Genomic DNA, 22,837 nt, shown 5'->3' on the forward strand with positions numbered 1-22,837 from the left:
TAACCTCTTATGACAACGTTTTTTCTAACTTTTGCCTAATAATGTGACATTTGGCACTCTATTTTTTTGACACATATCATTCTCATTAGTTTTAAATTTAACATTCTATTTCTTTACTTGACTTTATTTTATTTGTATTTTATGTTGTGTATAATTTGTTAAAAAAAAGATAATTGTTGTATAGTTTGATTTTTGAATTTTTTTCAACATTGCTACAAAAATATATTCTTTCCATTTTTTTGTTTTAACATATAATATATTTCATAATGAAATCATACACCATACAACCTAAAAAAAAATACTGATCAACCCAACTAAAAAGTATAAACAAATTTAAACCAAATAAAAATAGAAAATGGTTTCATACTTTTAAAGTAAAAACTGAAACCAAATTAATTTATGATAGAGTAATTTAAAAATATTGAAGATTTTCTAATATATATATATATATATATCAGATTATATTCAATAATTATATATAATGTATTAAAGACACAACTCAAATTTGTATTTAATAGTATTCTATTAGTTACAATTTGACTGTCTTTAAAACATATGTACTAAAAAAAATGGTATCATAACATAATTGTTTATCTCCCCCATGAAATAACAGAAAACAATAGTTTCAAAATTAATTTATTGTTAATTATACTATTTATATTAAAATGATTAGAAATGGAGACAATCTATAGAAAACAAAAATGTATTAAATTTCGCACACTTTTCTTTTCATGACTTTTTTGTGATATCGTTTTAATAATTTTTTTTAAAAATAACTTATCATATATAAAACTATTTTTTGCTAACTTTTACTTTTAGATGATGACAATAAAATTAATATATAGGACAACATAAAATTACCTATCAAAATAATTAAGTAAGATCTTACATTTTTCTTTCTAGATTACTTCTCAGTTTTTAATTTTCCAAAAAAGAAAAAAATATAAAAAAATATAATTTATCTTAAATATTTAACAAAAATACCATATATAGTTAACTATGCTATAAGTAATGGTCTTATTACTATAGTAACATACTGTTTAAATAATTTCAACAATATATTGTAATCAAAAATAGTTAGTAATATGTACTTTAATTTTCCTCTTTTTCATGACCCTTCTATGAAACACTATATCACATATATAAATTATAAATTGTAGTTGAAGCGTAGTTAAAATATTATTTTTAAGACATATATTAATAATTACATCTGTATATTTCATATATAATTGAATAGAAACTTTATTTTATATTTTAAATTAATAATGTATAAATAAACCACGCATCGCGTGAGCTACTTTCTAATTAATAATATGGTTTACGTGTACAACTATTCTAATTTTGTATATGTAACTATGTAAGTCAGAGTAAACAAAAGTACATATATAGATGAAACCAAAAACATACCTCGGGCTGGTCTGGTGGACTAGACGACTAGTGGTAGATATAGAGGTACCTCCAAAAAAGAGATATCACATGTCATCAGCCCCTACCCTAGGAAGACTACAGGCCCATAAGGTATTGAAACTTCTTCGAAAACAAAAGAAAAAACCACGAACATGTAAATAATATATATCCGATTCTTGACAAATTGCGAACTCTTTTTCATGGGAAAGATAATACATATCTCTCTTAGTCATTGTGTGTGTGTGAGTAGGGAAATGTGTTACTCAGTCAAGTTGTTGATTATTTTGAATAGTTCTCTAGTTTTGAAATATTATGGATTTTGTGACTTAGATTCTCTTACTATTTTTAAAGAGAAGCGTCTTTATTTTTCTTTAGTGATAAATTGTACATACACCAATTATAGCCTATATATAAAGAAAATTTGATCGATTTCCAGAACAATCTCATGAGAAGAGAATACCAAATAGAATAATACCCTGCAAGACGCATTACATCTTCACTAGTTGTAACTACAAATACATTATCATACAATGAATTAAAAACAAACTAAAGTTGAGAATTTTTTTAGTAACTTTAAGCCTTTAGGTTTCTTTACGATATTCTCTTGAATCAATTCCCTTATCCTGCCCGCTTCCTTGGTTTGGGTGGGGACTTTAGTGTGAGTGGGCACTTAACATTAATGATGTCTTTGCAATATTATTATGTCTTCTATGCCTTATTTCCTGGTGAGTTTGGGACACCTAAAGGCACATTTTGTCAATAATATATTTACTTTCTTACACATTTTTTTTTTCTATATATCCATATATACTTTTCAGTTTCTTAATAGAATTTATCATTAATTATAATCACTTCTTTCTCAAAGAGCCCATTGAACCATCAACTTCACAAACTTTGGTTGTTCAATATTCTTTTTTTGATAGATGGTCGATCAATTTTCAAGTGAAAGAGGTTGTTATAAGAATACACGAGTGAGAAATATCTACAAAAAAAAAAAAAAAAACTTGTCATAGTCATAACTATCTTTATTCAAACATAGCTTATTGAGACATCTGCACTATCCAGATTTTTAATGCAATAATAATTAAAAATTGTTAAATTGTATGTATAGTATTTTGTGTAAACCATCGCTAATTTTTGTTTAATAAAATTATTTGCGTCGAATGTTGTATTTGTACGTAAAAGAATTAAATTTTTGTTTTTACTTTTTACAAGTCATTTATCTGATATGTTGTAATCCGTCATATGATGGTATACATACAACCCAACCAAAAGAATCCATATATCATCAAAGAACAAAAGAATCTAGAATTTAACAACAAGAAAAACTATTTATATACAAATTAATTTTCTTATACTGAAAACATCTAAAGAAAATGTATGCATCTATAAAAATGTTAATGTATATACATATGAAACTTTAGTATTCCTCTTAGCATTGCATCTATATTAAGTTACATCGACACACTCAAATCATATGTTCATAACTCTCACATTTCTTCTTTCCCTCTCTTTTCTCTAAAACGTCTAGCAAATGAGTTTGAAGCGCTCTTCTTTTTCTTTCTTCTTCTTACTCTTTTCCTTCTTCTCCCTTTCTTCTCATGTCTCCTCACAAGCCTGCCAAAAAACATGTGGCCAAATACCCATCAAGTACCCTCTCGGAACCGGGGCAGGTTGCGGTGACCCACGTTTCACACGTTACATCACGTGCGACCCAGACCAACAGACTTTGACGCTCACCACTCACACAGGCTGTTACCCTATCACTTCCGTCGACTACGCCAAGCAAGAAATCTACGTCACCGACCCGTCCATGTCCACGTGTGCATGTACCCGACCAAGCCACGGTTTCGGGTTGGACTGGGACGCTCCGTTCTCTTTCCACGACGACACCGTTTTCACGCTCCTTGACTGTTCTGTAGACGAATCCCCTGTTTTCACGCCGTTAAGTAACGGTAGTGGACGTGTCTCTCTCTGTGACCGTCAGAGCTCCTCCATTTGCACCTTCTTGTACTCCAATTGCAGGTAAACCCAAAAAATTCAAATTAAACCGGACTACTATTATATCTAAACCGAAATATTAACCGGTTAATATTTCTGGTTTGGCAGGGCGATAAGCCTAATAAACCTCCAAGTATCAACGTGTTGCGTCTACGTGCCTTTAGACCTCGGACCATCGTTCGAAATGGATCTGAAGAAACTCCAATGCTCGTCCTACTCCGGCTTTTACAATCTTGGTCCGGGACAAGAATCTCACCCGGAGAATTGGAACTACGGAATCGCACTCAAGTACAAGTTCAACGTTTTTGATGAGTACCCTGGCGTCTGCGGTGGCTGCGAGCGTAGTAACGGTGCTTGTGGCTTCAACACTCAGACAAGCTCGTTCGTTTGCAACTGTCCCGGTGGGATTAACACGACGTCGGATTGCTTCTTCCTTTATAACTCTGCTTCTATTCTTGTTCCTTGGCTCTCAAGTAAGCACACTTTTACTAATATATAGTCAAATTAATTAATATTGGGTACTACATTATTTCACAGATAATCTTATCTCAGCTATAACTTATTTCTTCGCAATTGAATTTTCAGAAAAATTATTTCTACATTTTATTTTGTATTTAACAGTATATATATTAATTTATTTTGAAAACAGGAGAATGGGTAGTGTACCCTTTGTCATGGATTGTTGTTTGGATGGTGATGAGTCTGCGTTAAAGGTTTTTTGCGTTAGTCAATTCAATCAGGAAGCCTCAAAGGATGGAGTGGTTGGAAGAGAAAGCTTAATTAATAGATCGAATCTTTGTTTCCTTTTTCTAGAACTTTGTGATATATCATAGCATGAGATTCTCTATTGCTTCTCTCTTTGCAATATTATTCAAGTCACCATTTATCTTATTTACCTTTTCTCCACTTTCCAGCTCATAAGGAATCACCTTACTATATTAATTTAATTCTAAACACTTGCAAAGAATCATAATGATGATGATGGTGATACTACACTTGTACTTTCAATATTTTCTTTAACCGAGGATCATAATCACTTTCATATGGATTACAAGTACAATATCAGAGCTTTGCCGTTCTAGATTGTGTAAAATTTGATCAAACAAAGATCTTAACTTAGCTTGCTACGACATTTCACTCAATTTGTTAAATTTTGGACCAAAAAAAAACTAATATCTACTGTACACTAGGTGACTTTCGCATGCTATGAGCATGGAATATCGATAAATAGCTAGGTGATCATTACTGTAAAGTGTAAACCGATTCGCTTTGGTTTTGGTTTCATTTAATCAAATGTTGTTTTTGGTCGATTTGGTAATCGGTTTAGACTTTAAAAATACCAGAAACTTAATTATATCGTCGAGATGTTTTTTATTTGAAACTATGTAATTGTAGAGATAGACAATTTAGAACTCACATACTAATTAACAATTACGATAAAATAAATACACGTTTAAGATTTAACACAATGCGAGTTACAGTATATGAAGTCAAGTGACTCAAGTCAAATGGGCCTAAACTGAGAGTGGTGAGATGTTATTACGTGTGTAACAGTATTCAAGAAAAACTAGCGTAGTGAAACTAGGGTATGCAACAACAGTGAGAAATGATTAGAGTTTGCAGCATTCTGATTAGGGCATCCGGTTCTCCACATCTCTGGAAGAGGGCCAAGTCCGAGAAGGCGAAGTCTAGTCAAACCTCCAAGGATATATTAACGTGCCTCTACAATTAATCCTCTGAGGTCTGAAATCTGAACCATAGCTTTTATTCATTATTTACATCAAAATTGGAATATTTGAAGTGTCTATTGTAAGTTGAAACTACTAGTTATATTTTATTTTGAAGTTTAGTAAAAAAAATTGATTAAAATCATAACAACTGATTAGCATAAAATAAGGATCCATCCAATAATAATAAAGTTTGACCGAAGATTGTTTAAAGAAATCGAGGCCCACAAAGCCCAGTAATGGGAAGGACGTGTTCCCCCCTACAGTCCTCCTGGACCCCAAATTTGCCGCCTTCTCCTGCGCATATTCAACATCCTCCTCTGTTTTTTCTTTTATTCATCATTCAATTTCTCTCTATCTTTTTTTTTTTTTTTTTTTTTCTGCTGCCTTTGTTTGTGGTGTGGATCTGGGGAGAGTTTTGAAAATGGAAGCGAGAGAAAGAGGATCAATGTCGTCTAGCATCGGCAATTCGGCTGAACTCGAAGGGAATCTGACACTAAGTGATCGTCTTAAGGTTTTCAAAGGCTCTACTTTCGATCCCGAAGCTTATGTCTCCTCCAAATGTCAGCGTATGAACGAAAAGGTCTTTTCTCCTTTTCTCATTCTCATAAGACATTGTATTCCAGATTTTGCTTATATCATATATATGTGTATGTGTTTAGATTACCTTATCTTAGGTTAGCTGGTTGTAAAAATGTTAGAATTCATGAGATCATATTGGTGGTGTACAGGAGACAAGGCATTTGTCTTCTTACCTCGTTGAACTGAAGAAAGCTTCTGCTGAAGAGATGCGTAAGAGCGTCTACGCTAACTACGCTGCCTTTATACGGTTTGTGTTATCTATCATTAGATTTGGGGATTGGTTGTTAGTTTTGGGGTTCTTCATGTTCTTGATGACGTGTGCAGGACATCTAAGGAAATTTCAGCTCTTGAAGGACAGCTTCTATCTATGAGAAACCTTCTCTCTGCTCAAGCAGCTCTTGTTCACGGCTTAGCTGATGGCGTTCACATTAGTTCCTTATGTGCTGATGACGCTGACGACTTGAGAGACGAAGACTTATATGACATGGAGAACAAACAGCTCTCCAAGATTGAGACTTGGGTTGTGGAGTTTTTTGATAGACTTGAAGTCCTCTTAGCTGAGAAGAGAGTTGATGAGTCCATGGCTGCGTTAGAAGAAGGGCGTCGTGTGGCGATAGAAGCACATGAGAAACGCACTCTCAGCCCCGACACTCTTCTTTCTCTGAACAATGCAATCAGGGAAAAGAGACAGGAGTTGGCTGACCAACTGGCTGAAGCTATCAGCCAACCTTCTAGAAGAGGAGGCGAGCTTAGATCAGCCGTCTTGGCTCTCAAGAAACTCGGTGATGGTTCTCGTGCTCACACATTGCTTCTTAGGTCTTACGAGCGGAGGCTACAAGCCAACATTCAAAGCCTAAGAGCTTCTAACACTTCTTACGGAGTAGCTTTTGCTTCTGCGCTCTCTCAGCTTGTTTTCTCAACGATTGCTCAAGCTGCAAGCGACTCTCATGCAGTTGTTGGAGAGGATCCGGCTTATTCATCAGAGCTTGTGACATGGGCGGTTAAACAAGCAGAGACGTTTGCTATTTTGCTGAAAAGACATACTCTGGCTTCATCTGCTGCTGCAGGAAGCTTAAGGGTAACCGCAGAGTGCATCCAACTCTGCGCCTCCCACTGCTCTTCATTGGAGTCTCGCGGTTTAGCTCTTTCCCCTGTTTTGTTAAAACACTTCAGGCCGGGTGTTGAGCAAGCACTGACCGGAAATCTCAAGAGAATTGAACAAAGCAGTGCCGCTTTAGCTGCTTCGGATGATTGGTCACTCGCTTATACACCAACAGGATCACGCGCCTCATCAACTACTCCCATTGCACCGCATCTCAAGCTTTCTATAAGCGCTCAAAGATTCAACTCCATGGTTCAGGTAATCATATTTGCTGCTTCAGTTTATCTATTTTTCTTTGCTTGCTATATAAGTTTGAGTTTATGTGGATTTAGGAATTTTTGGAAGATGCTGGACCGCTAGACGAAGCATTACAGTTAGATGGGATTGCACTAGACGGTGTTTTGCAAGTGTTTAACTCATACGTTGATCTCTTGATCAACGCATTGCCTGCCTCAGCTGAGAACGAAGAGAATCCAGTTCAAAGAATAGTTAAAATAGCTGAAACAGAGTCTCAACAAACAGCTTTGTTAGTCAATGCTCTTCTTTTAGCAGACGAGCTAATCCCACGTTCAGCTTCAAAGATTTTGCCACAAGGTACAAGCCAATCCACTCCAAGAAGAGGCTCCTCAGATAGTCGACACAACCGACCAGAGCAAAGAGAATGGAAGAAGAAACTTCAAAAGTCAGTGGATAGACTAAGAGATAGCTTCTGCAGACAACATGCACTTGAACTCATCTTCACTGAGGAAGGAGAAGTCCGTCTCAGCTCTGAGATTTATATCCTCATGGACGAAACCACTGAAGAGCCTGAATGGTTTCCTTCACCAATTTTCCAGGTAAGCAGACAAAAAAAACATTAAAGTTTTAAGTGTGAAAGCCAAAAAAAAAAAGCTTCATTCATGAATGCTCTGCTTTTTTTTTCAGGAACAATTTGCGAAATTGACGAGAATAGCGGTGATTGTGAGCGATATGTTTGTTGGAAGAGAGAGATTCGCGACGATATTGCTGATGAGACTGACGGAGACAGTGATTCTTTGGATATCTGATGATCAGAGTTTCTGGGAAGAGATGGAGACAGGAGATAAACCATTAGGTCCACTTGGTCTTCAACAGTTTTATCTAGACATGGAGTTTGTGATGATCTTTGCCTCACAAGGAAGGTACTTGTCGAGAAACCTTCACCAAGTGATCAAGAACATTATAGCTCGAGCCATCGAAGCAGTTTCAGCCACTGGACTCGACCCTTACAGGTATGTATTCATTACACGTTTACCACATAAACATGTATCATGTATGCATTATAAATGGTTTGATGATTGATGATGAAACAGCACGTTGCCGGAAGAAGAGTGGTTTGCGGAAGTAGCTCAGATAGCGATAAAGATGTTGATGGGAAAAGGCAACTTCGGTGGCCACGCAGAGCGGGACGTCACTAGCCCTTCTGTTTCCTCTGCTAAATCTTACACGAGTAATTAATCAACAAATTATTAACTTCGTTGACGTAGAATTTTTTTTTTTTTTTTTTTTTTTCATTTTTTTAGAGGGATTATTCTTTCTTTAATTCGGACAATTATCTTTTGTTTTCTAGCTAGTACTCTAATTCTTTTTTTTTTTTTTGAACGAAAACTAGTAGTCTCTAATTCAAATTTATAAATTAACTAAAAAATCTACAATCTAAAAACTCTAGATTTTAAACCCTAAAACTGAACCCTAGGTCTTAAAACCTAATAAATGAATGGTTTTTTATATCCTTAACATGAAAAGATGGATTCTTAGAAGATATATATTACATGGGACTGGGACGGATGCAGGCTTTTTGTTATGATGGCTATACATCAACCGGAGTCCCATCAGTTCCCTAACTTTAGCGGGTGTAAACATTGTGGTACTTTTCTTTTGGAGCGCCGTTTGAAAAGATTCCTCTCACTAGTCACTAGGCCGCGGCGGTATTAGTCTCCACAACTTGTTTATTCACAAATTGAAACTTTTATTTATTTATTTTTTATGTGTCACATATCAAGAAACTTATATTATGGCTTGTAGTATGCAAAAATTACGTTTGAATTCCGCCGTTTGAATTTAATATTTATGTTAACATTTATGAGATCATGAATATGAGGAATTTGCTTTAGCTACCCGAGCGAAAAATAGAAAAAGGAAAAAACAAATGTTCTATCATATTATATGATACATGTTATATTATATAACTTATATATAGAGAGATATAAATAATGAAAAAAAAAACTTGAGCAAAGTTAAGCAATCTTTTTCTGTAAAACTTTGAAATTCAAAGTTGAATCAATGTTATCCCAATAGAATCCGACTGTATCTCCTTCCTTGAGGTGCCTATCAATAAGGACAAGAAACCAACCAAGGTTCAAGAAATAGCCCCTGGAATCTTGATGAATACTAATGTCATACGTTTTCTCCGAATCCCAATCATAAAGTTTCACTGTCACGGAATCTCCAACCACAAGCTTGTTGCTCCATCTCCCGATTATTTCGTCGCGTGTCTCTTTCGCTGGTAATCGAATTACACTGTTTAAATCTTTCACTTGCAGCGTCTTTTTTATGACCCATGGATCGTACTGAGCTAGTGTAAGTTCAGTATCGAGTTTTACAGGCATTTGAAGATTCTTTTTTTGGTTTCGGGTTAATTTTTGTTTTTGTAACGCGAGGGAAAACATGGCTTTGATGAATCGAAAGCTCATGGACTCGCATATTATTTATAATGTTCGGTAGGAGATAGGTATGTGTTTTTGCTATAAAGTTTATGGTTGCATGCGGTCAGTAGTTCATAGGAAGAATTATTGATGTTGTGCTCGTGTTAATTATTTATAATTTATAAGGTTTAGATTGCATGCTTGAATTAATTAAAAGATTTATAAACACATGCCGAAGTTGATCGTATTTATCAACACAATTTATGTTCAGCAACGTATAAACAAAATTCGTAGCTTCTTTACGTTACAGATGCTCAGTGAACTCACAAGAAACAGAGATATGCCGGCTTTCGTTTTTTTTTTTTTGGCTTTTGGCACTGTCACTCTCTAAGTGAAGTCTCAACTCTTAACTCTCAAGTGAAATATCAAATACGTAAACGAAAAAAAAAAAAAGGTTCAAATATAGTAACAGATACCATTACACAAACCGAACCACACAAAAGGAGATACTATGAGGAAACAAGAAAAAACTGTAAGAACAACAAAAAGGTATAGAAAACACAACAAATAGGGAAGGGCACTATTTGCTACTGCACAATTCCAACAATCCCTACACAATACAGAGCAGTTTCAAGATAGTAACACTGAGATGAGACCTTATACTTCACTGTCGTCTTCCTCGCCCAGCTTATAGGAACTAAAATGCTCGACCCGAAACTTCCACTCGCCTTTCACAGGATCAAACGACACAAACTCAGCTCCTTGTGCCTCAGCTTTCTTCTTAAGCATCATCTTATACTTCTCCACTCTCTCTCCTTCAGTAAACTGCTTTCCTGTCTTCTTATCAACACATTTTATGTTCAGCAAGGTTACCTCAGCCGGTTTATTCAGACCTTGCCCAACTGCCGGTTTCTTGCTCTCGTCCATGTATACAATCACTTCCCTGTTATTGAACTGAACCAGCGATTCCAAGTCTAGCCTGCGAACATCTGTCTCTCCCATGAACTTTATGCTACCAAAACCGTGCCGTCCAACCACAAAGTCTCTAACCCGCCTGCAATAACCTGGATCTGCTCTTTCCTTAGCTGCGAGTTCCTGAATACGTGGCTCAGTGAAATAATCAGAATGGCGTAGCTTCGGCATTAGAGCCTCGATTTCCGCACCATGCTCATAAACAATCGCAGCTTCTCCTGCTCTGTGTCCATTTAGAGTTTTGTAGGGACGGTCTTTCTCGCTGGTCGGATCTGAGCATGTTGTGCCATTCTGTTTCTGATTTGCATTGACTGATGGATGCTGTCTTTCTTCAGTTGCACCAAGTTCTCCGTTACCATTTTCTGTGAATATTGTCTCCCAAGTCAGGCAGAGAACAGTCCAAACATAACAAAACGTAAATAAAATCTTTATTAATATTTTATATACTCACTCTCATGGTTTGTTGCATCAGTAGCCATGTCTGGACCCCTCCCTGAAATTTATGATAAGTATTGTAAAAAGGAGCCAGGAATGGTTTAACTCAGTACCTAGTACCTCATTAGATAAGTATTTTACATAGTCCTTCTCACACGCAGAGCAATGAAGTTTCAAAAGAAAACCATGCATGAACAAGAAAACGTGCTCTTATGAGAGCACAAAAGAGTAGGCATTAAAAATTCCAACTTATAAGTGCTGGCCTAAGATTTGAATGCTCCCATCTCTACGGGAATAAAGCGAGAGTCTCAAAAAAGTTCATCTTTAGCTATGCAATAGCCAATAAGCCAAGGAATAGAAAAAAGGAAGCTTACCATTTTCATGTACTGGAGCCGTCGGGCGAGCCTTTGGAAGTGTTGATTTGTCCCTTGAAGACCACTGTTGAACTGGGCGTATAACTAGAGCTCTAGGGTTCTCCCTTGGAATGAAAAGAGCATCTGCCTTTGGTGTACTTGAGCTTTCCTCGTCATCAGTGAAAAATGGAACCTACAGAGACCATTTTAAGATTTAAACATGTGGAACAAAGCTCAGCACCAAAAGTTAGATTGAGTCAAATATATCGTGAGTAAAAGTTCATAAATAAGAATCATTGCCTTTGGACCATTCTCGCCAGGACGGTACTTTCTTGCCGGCAACCTGACCCGCCTGTGTAAAAGGTGTCGAGAAGTCAGGAGAGATGATATTCTAACAGGAGCTGGTTTGTCAACAACCTGACAGGAAAAAGAAAATGATTAAGAACGAAGGAATAATAGTGTACTTCTATTTATTATGAATAGTAACAAGCTTCGCATGTGGAAGAACTAAATGTCTAACACTTGAACAGAGACTATTTAGATAATAAGAAAAATGCACCATATAATAGTTGCAGAAGGTACAGCAGGCTTACAGGCATGCTGGAGATTCCATATTGAATGGAAGGTGAATTACCACCTTGATTTATTGAAATTTGAGGCATAGCAGGAAGTGTTCCAAATGGATTTGTAACAGCAACTGGTTGCAAAACAACAGAGTTCAGCGGAGCAGGCCTGTCAAAAAAAAAAAAAAAAATGAAGCTCCAATAGCACCTCTTCCACAAAATGAAACCTATTTTAAATAACTGAGCTATCCAAAAAGAGCGGAAACAAAAGTCTTGCAAACAGTGATGTCAAAAAGACCATACGATTGCCCGAAGTTGCCTTGACCAAAAAATCCCAGTCCACCAGCATTTCCAGCTGTATTAGCTTTAAACCATGAAACATAGATTATAGATGAGATAGCATCTACAAATAAGATGACAACATCAGTGATTTGGTCAACCGACGTACCTGCTTGCGTTTGATTGAAGGTGTTGAAACCAAAACCATTTGATGCTTGACCTGGCTGAGCTGATTGAAAGGGTGTCATACCAGCAGTCTACAAAAATAATGCAAGATTGAAAGGCCTAAATTAAAAGATACAAAAGAGCAGGCATCGCAAAAAAGATGCTTCACTACTAACTGTGAAAAGAACAGGCATCACCAAAAGATATGGAAAAAGAAACTAAGTGCTTAGGCTTAATAGCGAATGTGAAAATCACCATTGTTTGTCCAAATGGAGAGCTACTAGGCGTAGTTAATGTAGAAGAACTTGAAAACATGTTTCCAAATCCAGTGGAGGGTTTATTGAAAAGACTATTTTGACCAAATGCAGGAGCACTACTCTGTCCGAAGTTTCCAAAAGCAGAACCAGTCTGTCCAAACGCAGAACCAGTCTGCCCGGCCGAGGGTATTGAACTGAATAGAGTAGATGACTGACTGTTTCCAAACGCCGAAGTTGCCGCCTGACCAGGAGCTGAACCAAAGATTGACGGAGAAGAGCCAAATCCCGGATTGCTTGATGAACCAAATAACGGTGATGATGTTGTTGTTCCAAAAGCGGACGATGTTCCAAAAACTGATGTGGTAGCTGACGAAGTTGACCCAAAAAGATTGGAAGAAGATGTTACACCGAAGGGCGAGGAACCAAAATTTGAGGTAGCCGTTCCAAAACCCGAACTGGCAATTGTTGGGGTTTGAGGGGCAAAAGGGTTTGTAGATGTTGAGCTCGAAAAAGGGTTTGTTGGATTTGCTGATGTCTGACCAAATGCCGGTGATGGAGAAAAAGGATTTGCCTGAGCAGTTGATATACCAAATCCGGCATTTCCAGGAGACTGGCCAGCAGGAAGTGGTCCACCTGAGAATTGAAGACAAGAATCCAGATTTTGGTATGTAAGGTACAAGAATGTTGTGTTTAGCAGATTTTTGATCAAGATTTGTTTGATCACGTGTACCTTTATCTCCTCGTTGGTAATCTTCCCACCTAAGCTCCTCATGGTTTTTCTCTTTGTATGCTGGCATGGCAGAAATAGATTCCAACTTTCCAGCAGGCTGCGTACCGCTCCCTGCCTCTGCCTCAACTGTCGGTGCATAAGGCACGGCTCGACTACCCCCTTGTTGACCACCGAAAGGTGATTGACCAAAACCAGAAGCCCCAAAATTTGGGGTTGAAGCCTGCGCACCTGCAAAACAAATCATGCAAACATATTTCGTCACCCCTTTATTCAAATGACTAACACAACGATTAGCAGTTAGAATATTTTACTGGGACATGCTAAAGAAAGAACCTTGACCTCCAAAAGGAGATGGTGTAGAGCCAAAAGCGCTGCTACCAAACGCGGATGTAGACTGCTGGCCAAAGGCTGGCGAGGAGCCAAAACTAAAGGATGAGGTATTTGATGCCCCAAAAGAAGGTGTACTGGATGCCCCAAAGGCAGGTGTACTGGATGCCCCAAAGGCAGGTGTACTAGATGCCCCAAAGGCAGGTGTACTTGATGCACCAAATGCAGGAGTGCCTGATGCACCAAAAGCAGGGGTGCTTGAAGCTCCAAAAGCAGGGGTGCTTGATGCTCCAAAAGCACCTCCAGAACCAAAGCCAGTGTTGCCAAACGTGGTGCCAGTGCTACCAAAAGCTGGAGTCGGTGACGCGCCAAATGCAGGTGTGTTTGTGACGCCAAAGGAGGGAGAGTTTGAGGCGCCAAAGGCAGGCGTGCTTGTGGCACCAAAGGCAGGCGTGCTCGATGCACCAAACGAGGGTGTGCTAGTGACACCGAAGGAAGGCGTGCTTGATGCGCCAAAGGCAGGTGTGTTTGTGGCACCAAAAGGTGTAGATGAACCAAAAGTACTGTTTCCAAATGCAGGTTGGGATTGCTGCATCGTGCTTCCAAAAGGATTTGACTGGGGCGTTGAAAATCCCAAAGGTTTCTGCCCAAATCCAGAAGACCCTGAAAAGGGAACAAATATATTAGCTTAATCGCCAGAAGCATATGTATAACTAATGACAGAAAAACCAAGGACTAATGAGAACCTGAACTAAATCAATAAAACAAAAAGGAAATTAGGAGCTAATCTATAAAAAGAAACAGTACAAAGAGGTCACTGAAAAACCAAAGACATAAAATATATTCATACCCTAGAAAAGCAATAAATCAATGAGGTCACTGAAAACCCATAAAGTGAGATCCATATAAGGTACTTACCACCAAAAGGTGAAGATGCTGGAGATGCTCCAAAGGCCGGAGTAGAATTCCCAAATGCTGGTGATGAAGAAGCTCCAAAAGTTGGGGTGGAGGCGAAGGGAGAGGATGCTTGAGGTGCACCAAAAACACCGGTTGAAGTGCTTCCAAATATTGAACTTCCCGTCTGTGCAGCAAAAGGAGTAGACGTACCAAACTGTGTTGCTGGAGCAAAGGGATTATTACTACTTGAATTGCTGGTCTGACCAAATAAAGATTGGGACGCAAATGGGCTGCTACCAGATGACTGTCCAAAAGCTATCAGAAAAAAATTTCAGAAGGTCAATTTTCTTTTCTAGTACTATTACATAAGAAAGAAGTAGCATAAAACTATACAGAAAATAACGAAATAGAAGGCTACAGAAACCAACAAATAAGTATATGATAGAATCACTTACGATTGGATGAGCCAAACATCTTCCTCTGTAGTTTAGCAACGGAGGGCCAAGCCAAAAGAAATTATTTTATCTTGTAGCTGGAAAAAGAAAAATTCTTAGGAAAAGATAACAACAAGAACAAAATGCACATAAGCAACACCATATCGGTAAGAGCTGGTTTTAAAATCAAAGACAATAAACATGTGTAACTATACTAGAATTCAACATCAACTTAAGTTGGTTCATGCGTGGAGAGAAGGAAATGAAACTACTAACGAAATTACAGCCAGCAACATTATGTCAATCAGCTGGGGAACAAGAAAAAGCATAATAAGCTGGTATGGCTGAGAGATGACGAACCTCTAAACCTAAACCTATTATTCACAAGGCGATAACGAACCTCTAAAACCAATGAACTAAGCAACATCACAATAGAAAGACTATGTTCATAAACTTGAGTAACGATTGAGCAATCCAGCAATAAAATCAAAGCTGGAACTAATCCAATATGTCACTCGAAGAAAGAAGGAAGAATCACCTACAAATCCGATGTAAAAAGGGAGGAACAAGGTCACACACACACACACGTTCTTCGATCAATCAAATATGCCTCGAATAGTATCAAACGAGTCTCAGAGAGACCAAGAGCGGAAGCTCCGATCGTCTGCAAGGAAGAAATTAGGGTTCAGGAGTCATAAAATCGCCGAGAATGGAATAGGTTCGGCGTGGAATCAAATCAAATATGGAGTAGAAACTAAAACAATTAGGGAGAAAAGGGAACCTGAAAACGAGGAGCTCGATCTGAAAACCGACGAAGTAAAAAAGCAATTTCTCGCCGGAATGTAAAGCGCGACGACGGTTGCAACTTGAGGGAGCGACGAAAGGCAAAGATTAGTAGTCTATGTATTTTTGTTGGTAATTAAATGGTACCGTACGATGACTTCTATAATCTGCTCGGGAGTATAATTGCTCAATTAGTTTTAGTTTTAGGCAAAAACGCGAAATAATAAATTGCTGAATTAGTTTTTAACCATTTGCTTTTTAATTTGTTACTATATATAACCATGCTGCGGATCACATCATTTTGGGCCTGCATTAGGCCCATATATAAATAAGTGACTTTGAATCTGACCTGTTATATATATACTCTGTTCCTTCTTCTCTACTCTCTCACGGCAAATCACAGAACATGAATGATTCGAAGAAAGAGTGTTTCAATTTACAAGTTGGGATTTAAGATGGATTTGAATCATAAAACATGTATGTTCATGGGATCAAAATCTCAGAGATATTCCTCCCCCAAGAAGAGCCTGAAGAGAACATGGAAATAGCTAATTAGCAGTGAACAGAGTCGGTCGTTGCCTCGTTGGGAGCCTTGTCTGAGTCCAGTGTAGTATGTATAACCAGTGAGTATGGTACACACTTTATGAATCAGATCTTTTTATAAAACAATTCGACACTTTCTATGCCATGCTCATGAGCTGAGAGAGATGCAACAATTCTTACACTTCATTGCATTTGCATCGTCAGGTGGATCTTGGAGTTCCATGCTTTGCGACACACTAGAAACTCCTTAAATTAGAAAATCTATATGGAGTTTTTCAGCCAGATAAGGAACCCTATTGAAAACCATTACTCTCGTTCTATGAAGGAACCTTGATGCAAACCATTACTCTCGTTCTATGTATGTACTGATCTCTTGTTCTTTTAACATTATACAGGTTTCCAAATTAAGGCTCAAATATATATGGTTTACAGGATTCCAAATTCTGGCTCAAATACATTATTTCTAATAGCACCACGCTCAAGTCTCAACGATCATAAGGAAAGATTTGATATAGAGTTGACAGCACTATCACGTTCCATTGTTACAAAACTCGTTGATAAGGTTGTCTAAATTCTTCCAAGACGAACCGATACCTTCCTCCAAAGCCTTCTTCGCCACCATACCATATGCTTCGACATTCTTCCTCAGCTCTTTACCTTTCTCTCCCTCCATCAACTCCTTCACTTTCTGTGCAATCTCTTCTCTTCTCACCACCCCTTCACTCTCCGTCACCACTCTCTCCGCCACTCTCAGCTCTTCAACCACCAAAAAATCGCATTCAGAGGTTGCTCCGCCGCTAAAGGAAACGCCAAGATTGGAACCTTGGAGCAAATGCTCTCCATCAGAGAATTCCACCCACAATGGCTCAAGAACCCTCTAACACACTCGTGCTCTAATATCTTTCTCTGATCAACCCATTCATCTCTCACCATCATTCCTCTTTCTCCCACTCTCTCTACAAACCTTTCTCCTATCTCATATCCTTTGACCACCCACAAGAAGTTCACCTGCGATTCTTCTAACCCTAACGCAATCTCCTCTAGCTGTTCTCTCGAGATCTCCGCTTGTGATCCGAATGCCACGTAGAGAACATTGCATCCCTTGTCTCGCTTTTTATCAAGCCATTTCATCCAACCAGGTTTTACCTTCATCTCTTCTACTTCATCCTCCATACTGTCAGAAAGCAAAGAGTTGGTATCTTTATTTTTCTTATCGATTAGTTCGTACAAGACTTATTTATACTAAAACATAATTAGTGATTAACTTACAAGTTATTTACATAACAAAGCGGTCCAAGTGCCCAAGGCTTGAGCTCGCGTTTACGCTTGTAGAAATCTAGAAACACGGGCTCAAGGTCGTCGAACGTGTTGAATATGATACCTTGACTTTGATTCATAGACGTGACTTGATCTAGAATTAACTTGAACCCAGGATCTGTGGTGGGTTTTGGAGAAAACATATCTTTAACGAAATCACATTTTCTAACCTTAATCCACGGAAACTCCGGTACAGAAACCGGCTCCGTCTCGGACTTAACCTTAGATAGAAGCTGGTTTCGAAATACACTGCCCGATATAGAGGTGGAAGCGCAGTTCATACCCAAGAAAACAATCCGAGGAAATCCTAGCTTTCGAGCTGACTCTTGCGTCCACCACAAGAAACCGTCTGAGACCATGAAACTGACCCGTGGCAGTGACATGAGCTCTCGCTCAAAGTCGGACTGCATTAACTTGGTGGCTCTTGTGAAAGGAACGAAGAGGGAGGACAAAGCAGGGAGTTTGTCGGTGCACTCGATGCCGGGTGGGATCTCCGGGACGTTATCAGGGAAAGGGACGTCGATGATGGTTGCTTTGGTGCCATAGAGTGAGTCAGCGACGAAAGCACGGTTCAAAGGAGTGGTGAAGACGGTGACGGAGATGTCTCCGGCGTAGGAGTGGGATAGGAGGAGACGAGCTAATTGGAGCATAGGGATCATGTGCCCTTTGGACAAGTATGGGAACAAAACCACGTGAACTTCTTCTAACTCCATTGTGATTTGAGATCTGTGCATAGGCCTCTCTCTTTCTTATATAGATGTATTTCTATGTATAAACAAAGACTTCATGTCCATTGAGATCTCAGATCTGAGCATAGGTCTCCTCTCTGTTTTTTGTATCTCTCTCTGTGACTGTGACTCTATGTATAAGGAGATCTGTGCCTAGTTATTAACATATAGCAATTTGCAAGTACTCATTATATCAACAAGGTTTGTTTCTTCTCAATACAATGTACTGGGCAAAATAAAGTGTTATTTAATTCAATGTTTTCTATTTCTATCGACCCTTAAAGGTAAGAGATGTATAAAATAAAGACCGACATTCAAAGTAGAAGATAATACTTTGGAATAAAGATTCGAACTTTTTTATATATTCACTTGAAAATCATCACCCTTTTTTATGTTCTTGGGGTTCTAAAATAAAGGGATGCTTTTAGATTTGTGTTTCATTTCTGAAGGAAAACAAAGGAGGAGAAAAAATGTTGTTAGGTCAAAGGAGTTCTTGAGTTAATTGATGATAATTCATGAAATCAATCCCATTTAGCCTGACGCAACACAGAATCTGCTCCGGTAGCTCCTCTGGTTTGTTCCCCTGTTCACACATACAAATTCGTAACATATATAAGCAATCAAATCCCATATGATTTTCCAATCCAAATATGATTGTAACAAAGTCTACCTGAATTGTGAGGCCAACATCAAGAACACAGATTTTGAGTCTGTCTATAAATGTTTCAAACCCTTTCCGAGATATATAACTGAATCTATGCATATCTATATCAATCTCTAAGTAATTGTCCCCCTACAAAGAGCAAAATTGCCAAGTTCATTAGTTACTAAGCATATTTCTAATCAAGCAGAATAGTTCAAGAGTTAGGGTCTCACCAAGTAGAATTCGTGCTGCGGGCGTGAAAGAACAGGTTTCTCGTTATAAGCCTGCATCAGTTTTTTCTCTGGACCACTCAAATGGAGATCATCTACGTTTGCAACACGTCCCAATATCTTAAGCCGCTCTCTAAAAGGCGCGGTTGTATCCATAGGGAAGCCTTTAACTTTCTCAACCTCATCATCTATTAATTTCTGCGCCAATAAAAAAACATGGATTCAATACAAAGAGCCTCAAAACAGCGCCAGACTAACCGACTCCAGTTTTTTAACTTACCCGAACGCTTTCTTGAAAATGGAGCGGAAGATCCTTTGAATAATTATCATTGAGTTTGAAGTATAAAATTATATTCATTCCTTCTCCATCAGATTCACCTTGAAAGATTGCAGTTGGATACAACGGAATCTGTTCCAGCCATAAACCAAGAGAAAGAATCAGGGGAAAAAAATTTCAGAAAGAAGGCAAAAACACCAACTAGCTATCAGCAGAACTAGATCATACCTGAACATTTACAATAAGGATAGATGGGAGTTTTGCGGATGTAGTAGTAACGGGAAGTTTGACATATTGTGCAACATGGTGTATTTTATGTTCTGATAAGAAAACATCGACACCAAAAGGATTATATGCAGCATGGCTAGGTGCAAACTCTTTCTTCTTCTCCCTTTTACCAAGAACAAAAATACAATTTCTAGTTAAAGATGGTTTAAACTAGTAATCAATCATATATATACAATCAGGATTGTTCACTCCAATGGTATACCTGAAGTATGTTTTGCCACGAACACGGAAACTATTTGGATCAATAGTAGACCAACAATCGAGCATTTTCTTATCAACTGGACAGAAAGGAACCTGAGAACCCGCTATCGGTCTCTTCAACTGCATTTTAGACAGAACTGAAACAATGTTCGAGACAGAACATGTGTGAGTTTTCGAATTGAGAATAACCTGCTAAATCGAATGAACCAATCAAGTTATGGATGTATACTTACACAAGGCTCCTGAAGCATGACCTTCTCTCCATTTATAAGAAAGTCGAAGAGAGGTTTTCTTCCTGGAACTAGGAGGGCTAGAGCTAAGAGACCTTCTCTTATCAATAGAAGGAACAGTAGTTGTATTCAGACAAGGCAAACAATTACTAGGTAAGATCCTGCAGTTTTCCAAGAGTCCTTCATCTGCAGATGAATCTACCAAATCAGGCCGCTTTGTGTCGGTTACGTCACCGTCTGATTTGGACTGGGACATCACTTCGTTTGATTCAGAGTCTTGTGTTGATGATGTTGTTGTTGAACTCGAGACTGACACACGATTAGATCCGTTTAAGGTATCTGAAATCAAAAACAATCAGAAAAGCCGAGAAATGAAGATAGATGAAAATACGAAAAAATGCATATCTCAACCAGCTAAAAGAAGTTGGTATAGAAGAAGAAGAAGAAGATAGTATTACCTTCTTGAACACTGTGGAAATCATCATCACAGTCAGTTTCAAAAGCGACATTGGACTCAAACCATGCTTCTTCACCAGTTGCTGTGGAGAACAAAAAAAAACATCATCATCAGTTCTCTCTTCTACCAAGTATTCAAATTTATAAAACAGCAATCAAAATCACTAGAGATTAAAGCTTTACAAAGGATCATAAAAGAGGAAAAAGATCAAAGCTTTACAAAGTTAGTGATGATTAATAAACAAAGATTTAATCACAAAACAAAGTGACTTTGTATCAGAATCTAATCTGAAAGAATCATTCATATACTATAATAAAAGAAAAACATTGGAGAAACCCCAATCGATAGGGTTGAAAACGAATCAAGATCAAAATCAATGGAATGGGAGGAAACAGAGAGGAACAGAGAGAGAGAGAAGGGAGAGACCTCTGGAACTGGGAAGGGAGAAATTACGATGATGATCGAGAGTGTCGAAAGATCCGTCAGAGAGACGAGAAGAGACGGCTCTCTTCCTTTGAATTTTTCGTCGTCTACGACTCTTCCTTCGTTGTTTACTTGACCTAAGCTTCGCTCCTACACAGCTTTTAGGCGTCGACACGCAACCTCCCATCTCTCTCTTTTGATTAGAGATTAGCTTACACAATCTTTCTTTTCCATATGACGATCACCCCCCCCCCCCCCCCCCCCCAAAAAAATAGAGAACAAAAAACCCAGAAAACAAAAGGTATCAAGAGAGCTACGTTTATATGTATCTATCTCTCTCTCTCTCTCTCTCTCTCTCTGATCAATATGTGGTAAAGGAATCTGTCATCATCGAATCAACACCAAACAAAGACTATAAATGAACAAAACACACCAGAAAGAGCACTTCCGGTTCAGCTGAGATTTCCGAAAAGAGACAAAATTTATTTGGTGAAGACCCAAAAAGAGAAAAAAAAAAACTTAAGATTTCCTTCCTTCCGGAGAACCCCAAAAAAAAAGTATATATTTTTCTAGTTTTGTTGGATTTTTTTGGAGATAAGTCAATAAAATTAGAAGAAGGAAAAAAAGAAAAAAATACTCGAAGAGAAGAGAAGAAAGAAGAAGAAGTAGTTATTATTATCTCTTTTTCTGTGTGCATTAACGGCAAAGCAAATTCTCTGAACCATTGATGAATTAAACCGATTTCTTTCTTTTAACCGGATCTGGTTAAGTACGTCGGTAGGACTCCCTCTCACCATCACTTTTTTTGCAGTCCCTCTAAACATCAGTATTTTTTTTTTGTTGTTGTCAAACAATCATTAGTACTGTAAATGTATACCTAATCATATGTAGTCAAATACCAATAAAAAAAATTCTAGATTATAATTTTTTCCTTAATTAATAATATAAATGGGTTAAAAATTTAAGCCTTATAAAAAAACATATTTCTCTATAATTTTTATATTTGTAAATCCTCGATATGATGAAAAAATCTTTTTCTTATTTGTTAGAGAAGTTAAGAATTTTCGTCTTACCAATTAAAATAAGGGAAGAAAAAACCCTCTCATCTGTTGAAATCTTACCAACTAACTTTTTAAAATTGTATTTTGTCTCAGAAAAAAATGGTTACAAGTTAGGTTTTTGATGTGACAATCTTATTCTTAACTTACCAAAAAAAAAAAAAAAAAAATACCATGCAAGAATAGTAGTCATGTGAGTGACTCATGTCTGAGCTACTTACGTGGCAACTTTCAATGGTGGAACTTCGAAGAAGCGACTTGGTCGACGCCGATGGCGTTCCTCTGTTTAGAAACTGCCAAACTCATCTATTAAGAGCTTTTTTAAAAATATATACATTATATTATTCTATGCTATACATAACAAACAAAAACATATTATTTTCACGTGGTAGATGATAGAGAGATATATTGTTTGTGAATGGTTTGAATAAAATTGTCCACAAATCTTAGTCCTCTTTGTTCAATTCTATTAAAAACATTGTTTATGGAAGTTTGAATTTATAGGTAATTTGGCAGGAAAATTACAACAACAGCAAATAAAAGAGGATTAATTGGTCCAACTTATTTCATTTGACTCTGACGATATTATAAGAGTTACAATCTCATCTACATGGACCATCACTCCATCTACATCTCACCTTTTTCTTTTCCAATGTGTTTATATATTAGAAGAACCAACTGGCAAAAATAAATAATTAGAAATATGTATTGTAAAGTTTTTCAGAATTTCCACCATATAATTTCCTCGTTTTTATAACAACCATA

General features: G+C 37.5%; 5 protein-coding genes and 1 pseudogene across 9 annotated transcripts; 2 read left to right on the forward strand and 4 right to left on the reverse strand.

Annotated features, from left to right (window-relative positions):
* Positions 1-2,689: 2,689 nt before the first annotated feature.
* LOC104739652 (wall-associated receptor kinase-like 15) lies at positions 2,690-4,314 on the forward strand. Its single transcript, XM_010460082.2, has 3 exons — positions 2,690-3,432; positions 3,517-3,881; positions 4,058-4,314. The coding sequence occupies exons 1-3, from the start codon at positions 2,942-2,944 to the stop codon at positions 4,117-4,119; spliced, it is 918 nt and encodes a 305-aa protein (XP_010458384.1). The 5' UTR covers positions 2,690-2,941; the 3' UTR covers positions 4,120-4,314.
* Positions 4,315-5,450: 1,136 nt separating this feature from the next.
* LOC104743209 (exocyst complex component EXO84A-like) lies at positions 5,451-8,445 on the forward strand. The gene is made up of 6 exons (XM_087485533.1): positions 5,451-5,718; positions 5,867-5,964; positions 6,042-7,077; positions 7,152-7,655; positions 7,744-8,069; positions 8,151-8,445. The coding sequence occupies exons 1-6, from the start codon at positions 5,560-5,562 to the stop codon at positions 8,293-8,295; spliced, it is 2,268 nt and encodes a 755-aa protein (XP_087341659.1). The 5' UTR covers positions 5,451-5,559; the 3' UTR covers positions 8,296-8,445.
* A 629-nt stretch (positions 8,446-9,074) lies between these two features.
* LOC147927817 (B3 domain-containing protein At1g10455-like) lies at positions 9,075-9,446 on the reverse strand. Its single transcript, XM_087484683.1, has one exon. It carries the CDS (start codon positions 9,444-9,446, stop codon positions 9,075-9,077), a length of 372 nt encoding a protein of 123 aa, XP_087340809.1.
* A 442-nt stretch (positions 9,447-9,888) lies between these two features.
* Positions 9,889-15,926, reverse strand: LOC104743210 (nuclear pore complex protein NUP98A). Of its 4 annotated transcripts, none has more exons than XM_087485537.1 (14): positions 15,676-15,926; positions 15,437-15,558; positions 14,916-14,992; positions 14,482-14,775; positions 13,576-14,226; positions 13,237-13,464; positions 12,505-13,139; positions 12,254-12,341; positions 12,109-12,169; positions 11,836-11,974; positions 11,543-11,659; positions 11,264-11,435; positions 10,906-10,947; positions 9,889-10,816 (listed from the first exon to the last, which is right to left on the reverse strand). In XM_087485537.1, exons 3-14 carry the CDS (start codon positions 14,932-14,934, stop codon positions 10,140-10,142), a joined length of 3,123 nt encoding a protein of 1,040 aa, XP_087341663.1. In that variant the 5' UTR covers positions 14,935-14,992; positions 15,437-15,558; positions 15,676-15,926; the 3' UTR covers positions 9,889-10,139. The 4 variants fall into 4 exon arrangements, with proteins under 4 accessions (XP_087341663.1, XP_010462621.2, XP_087341662.1 ...); XM_010464319.3 differs by having other exon boundaries at positions 13,570-14,226; positions 15,433-15,558; XM_087485536.1 differs by having other exon boundaries at positions 15,433-15,558; positions 15,676-15,922.
* A 651-nt stretch (positions 15,927-16,577) lies between these two features.
* Positions 16,578-18,398, reverse strand: LOC104739653 (UDP-glycosyltransferase 90A2-like; annotated as a pseudogene). Its single transcript, XR_015580471.1, has 2 exons — positions 17,490-18,398; positions 16,578-17,394 (listed from the first exon to the last, which is right to left on the reverse strand). The product of XR_015580471.1 is annotated as a UDP-glycosyltransferase 90A2-like (transcript).
* Positions 18,399-18,598: 200 nt separating this feature from the next.
* LOC104739654 (uncharacterized) lies at positions 18,599-21,829 on the reverse strand. The gene is made up of 9 exons (XM_010460084.3): positions 21,018-21,829; positions 20,593-20,673; positions 20,138-20,473; positions 19,906-20,041; positions 19,644-19,806; positions 19,419-19,547; positions 19,142-19,336; positions 18,936-19,058; positions 18,599-18,848 (listed from the first exon to the last, which is right to left on the reverse strand). The coding sequence occupies exons 1-9, from the start codon at positions 21,199-21,201 to the stop codon at positions 18,747-18,749; spliced, it is 1,449 nt and encodes a 482-aa protein (XP_010458386.1). The 5' UTR covers positions 21,202-21,829; the 3' UTR covers positions 18,599-18,746.
* Between the last annotated feature and the right edge of the window lie 1,008 nt (positions 21,830-22,837).

The sequence above is a fragment of the Camelina sativa genome, chromosome 14 (assembly GCF_030686135.1).
Source record: "Camelina sativa cultivar CO46 ecotype springtype chromosome 14, ASM3068613v1".
NCBI classification, from domain to species: domain Eukaryota; kingdom Viridiplantae; phylum Streptophyta; class Magnoliopsida; order Brassicales; family Brassicaceae; genus Camelina; species Camelina sativa.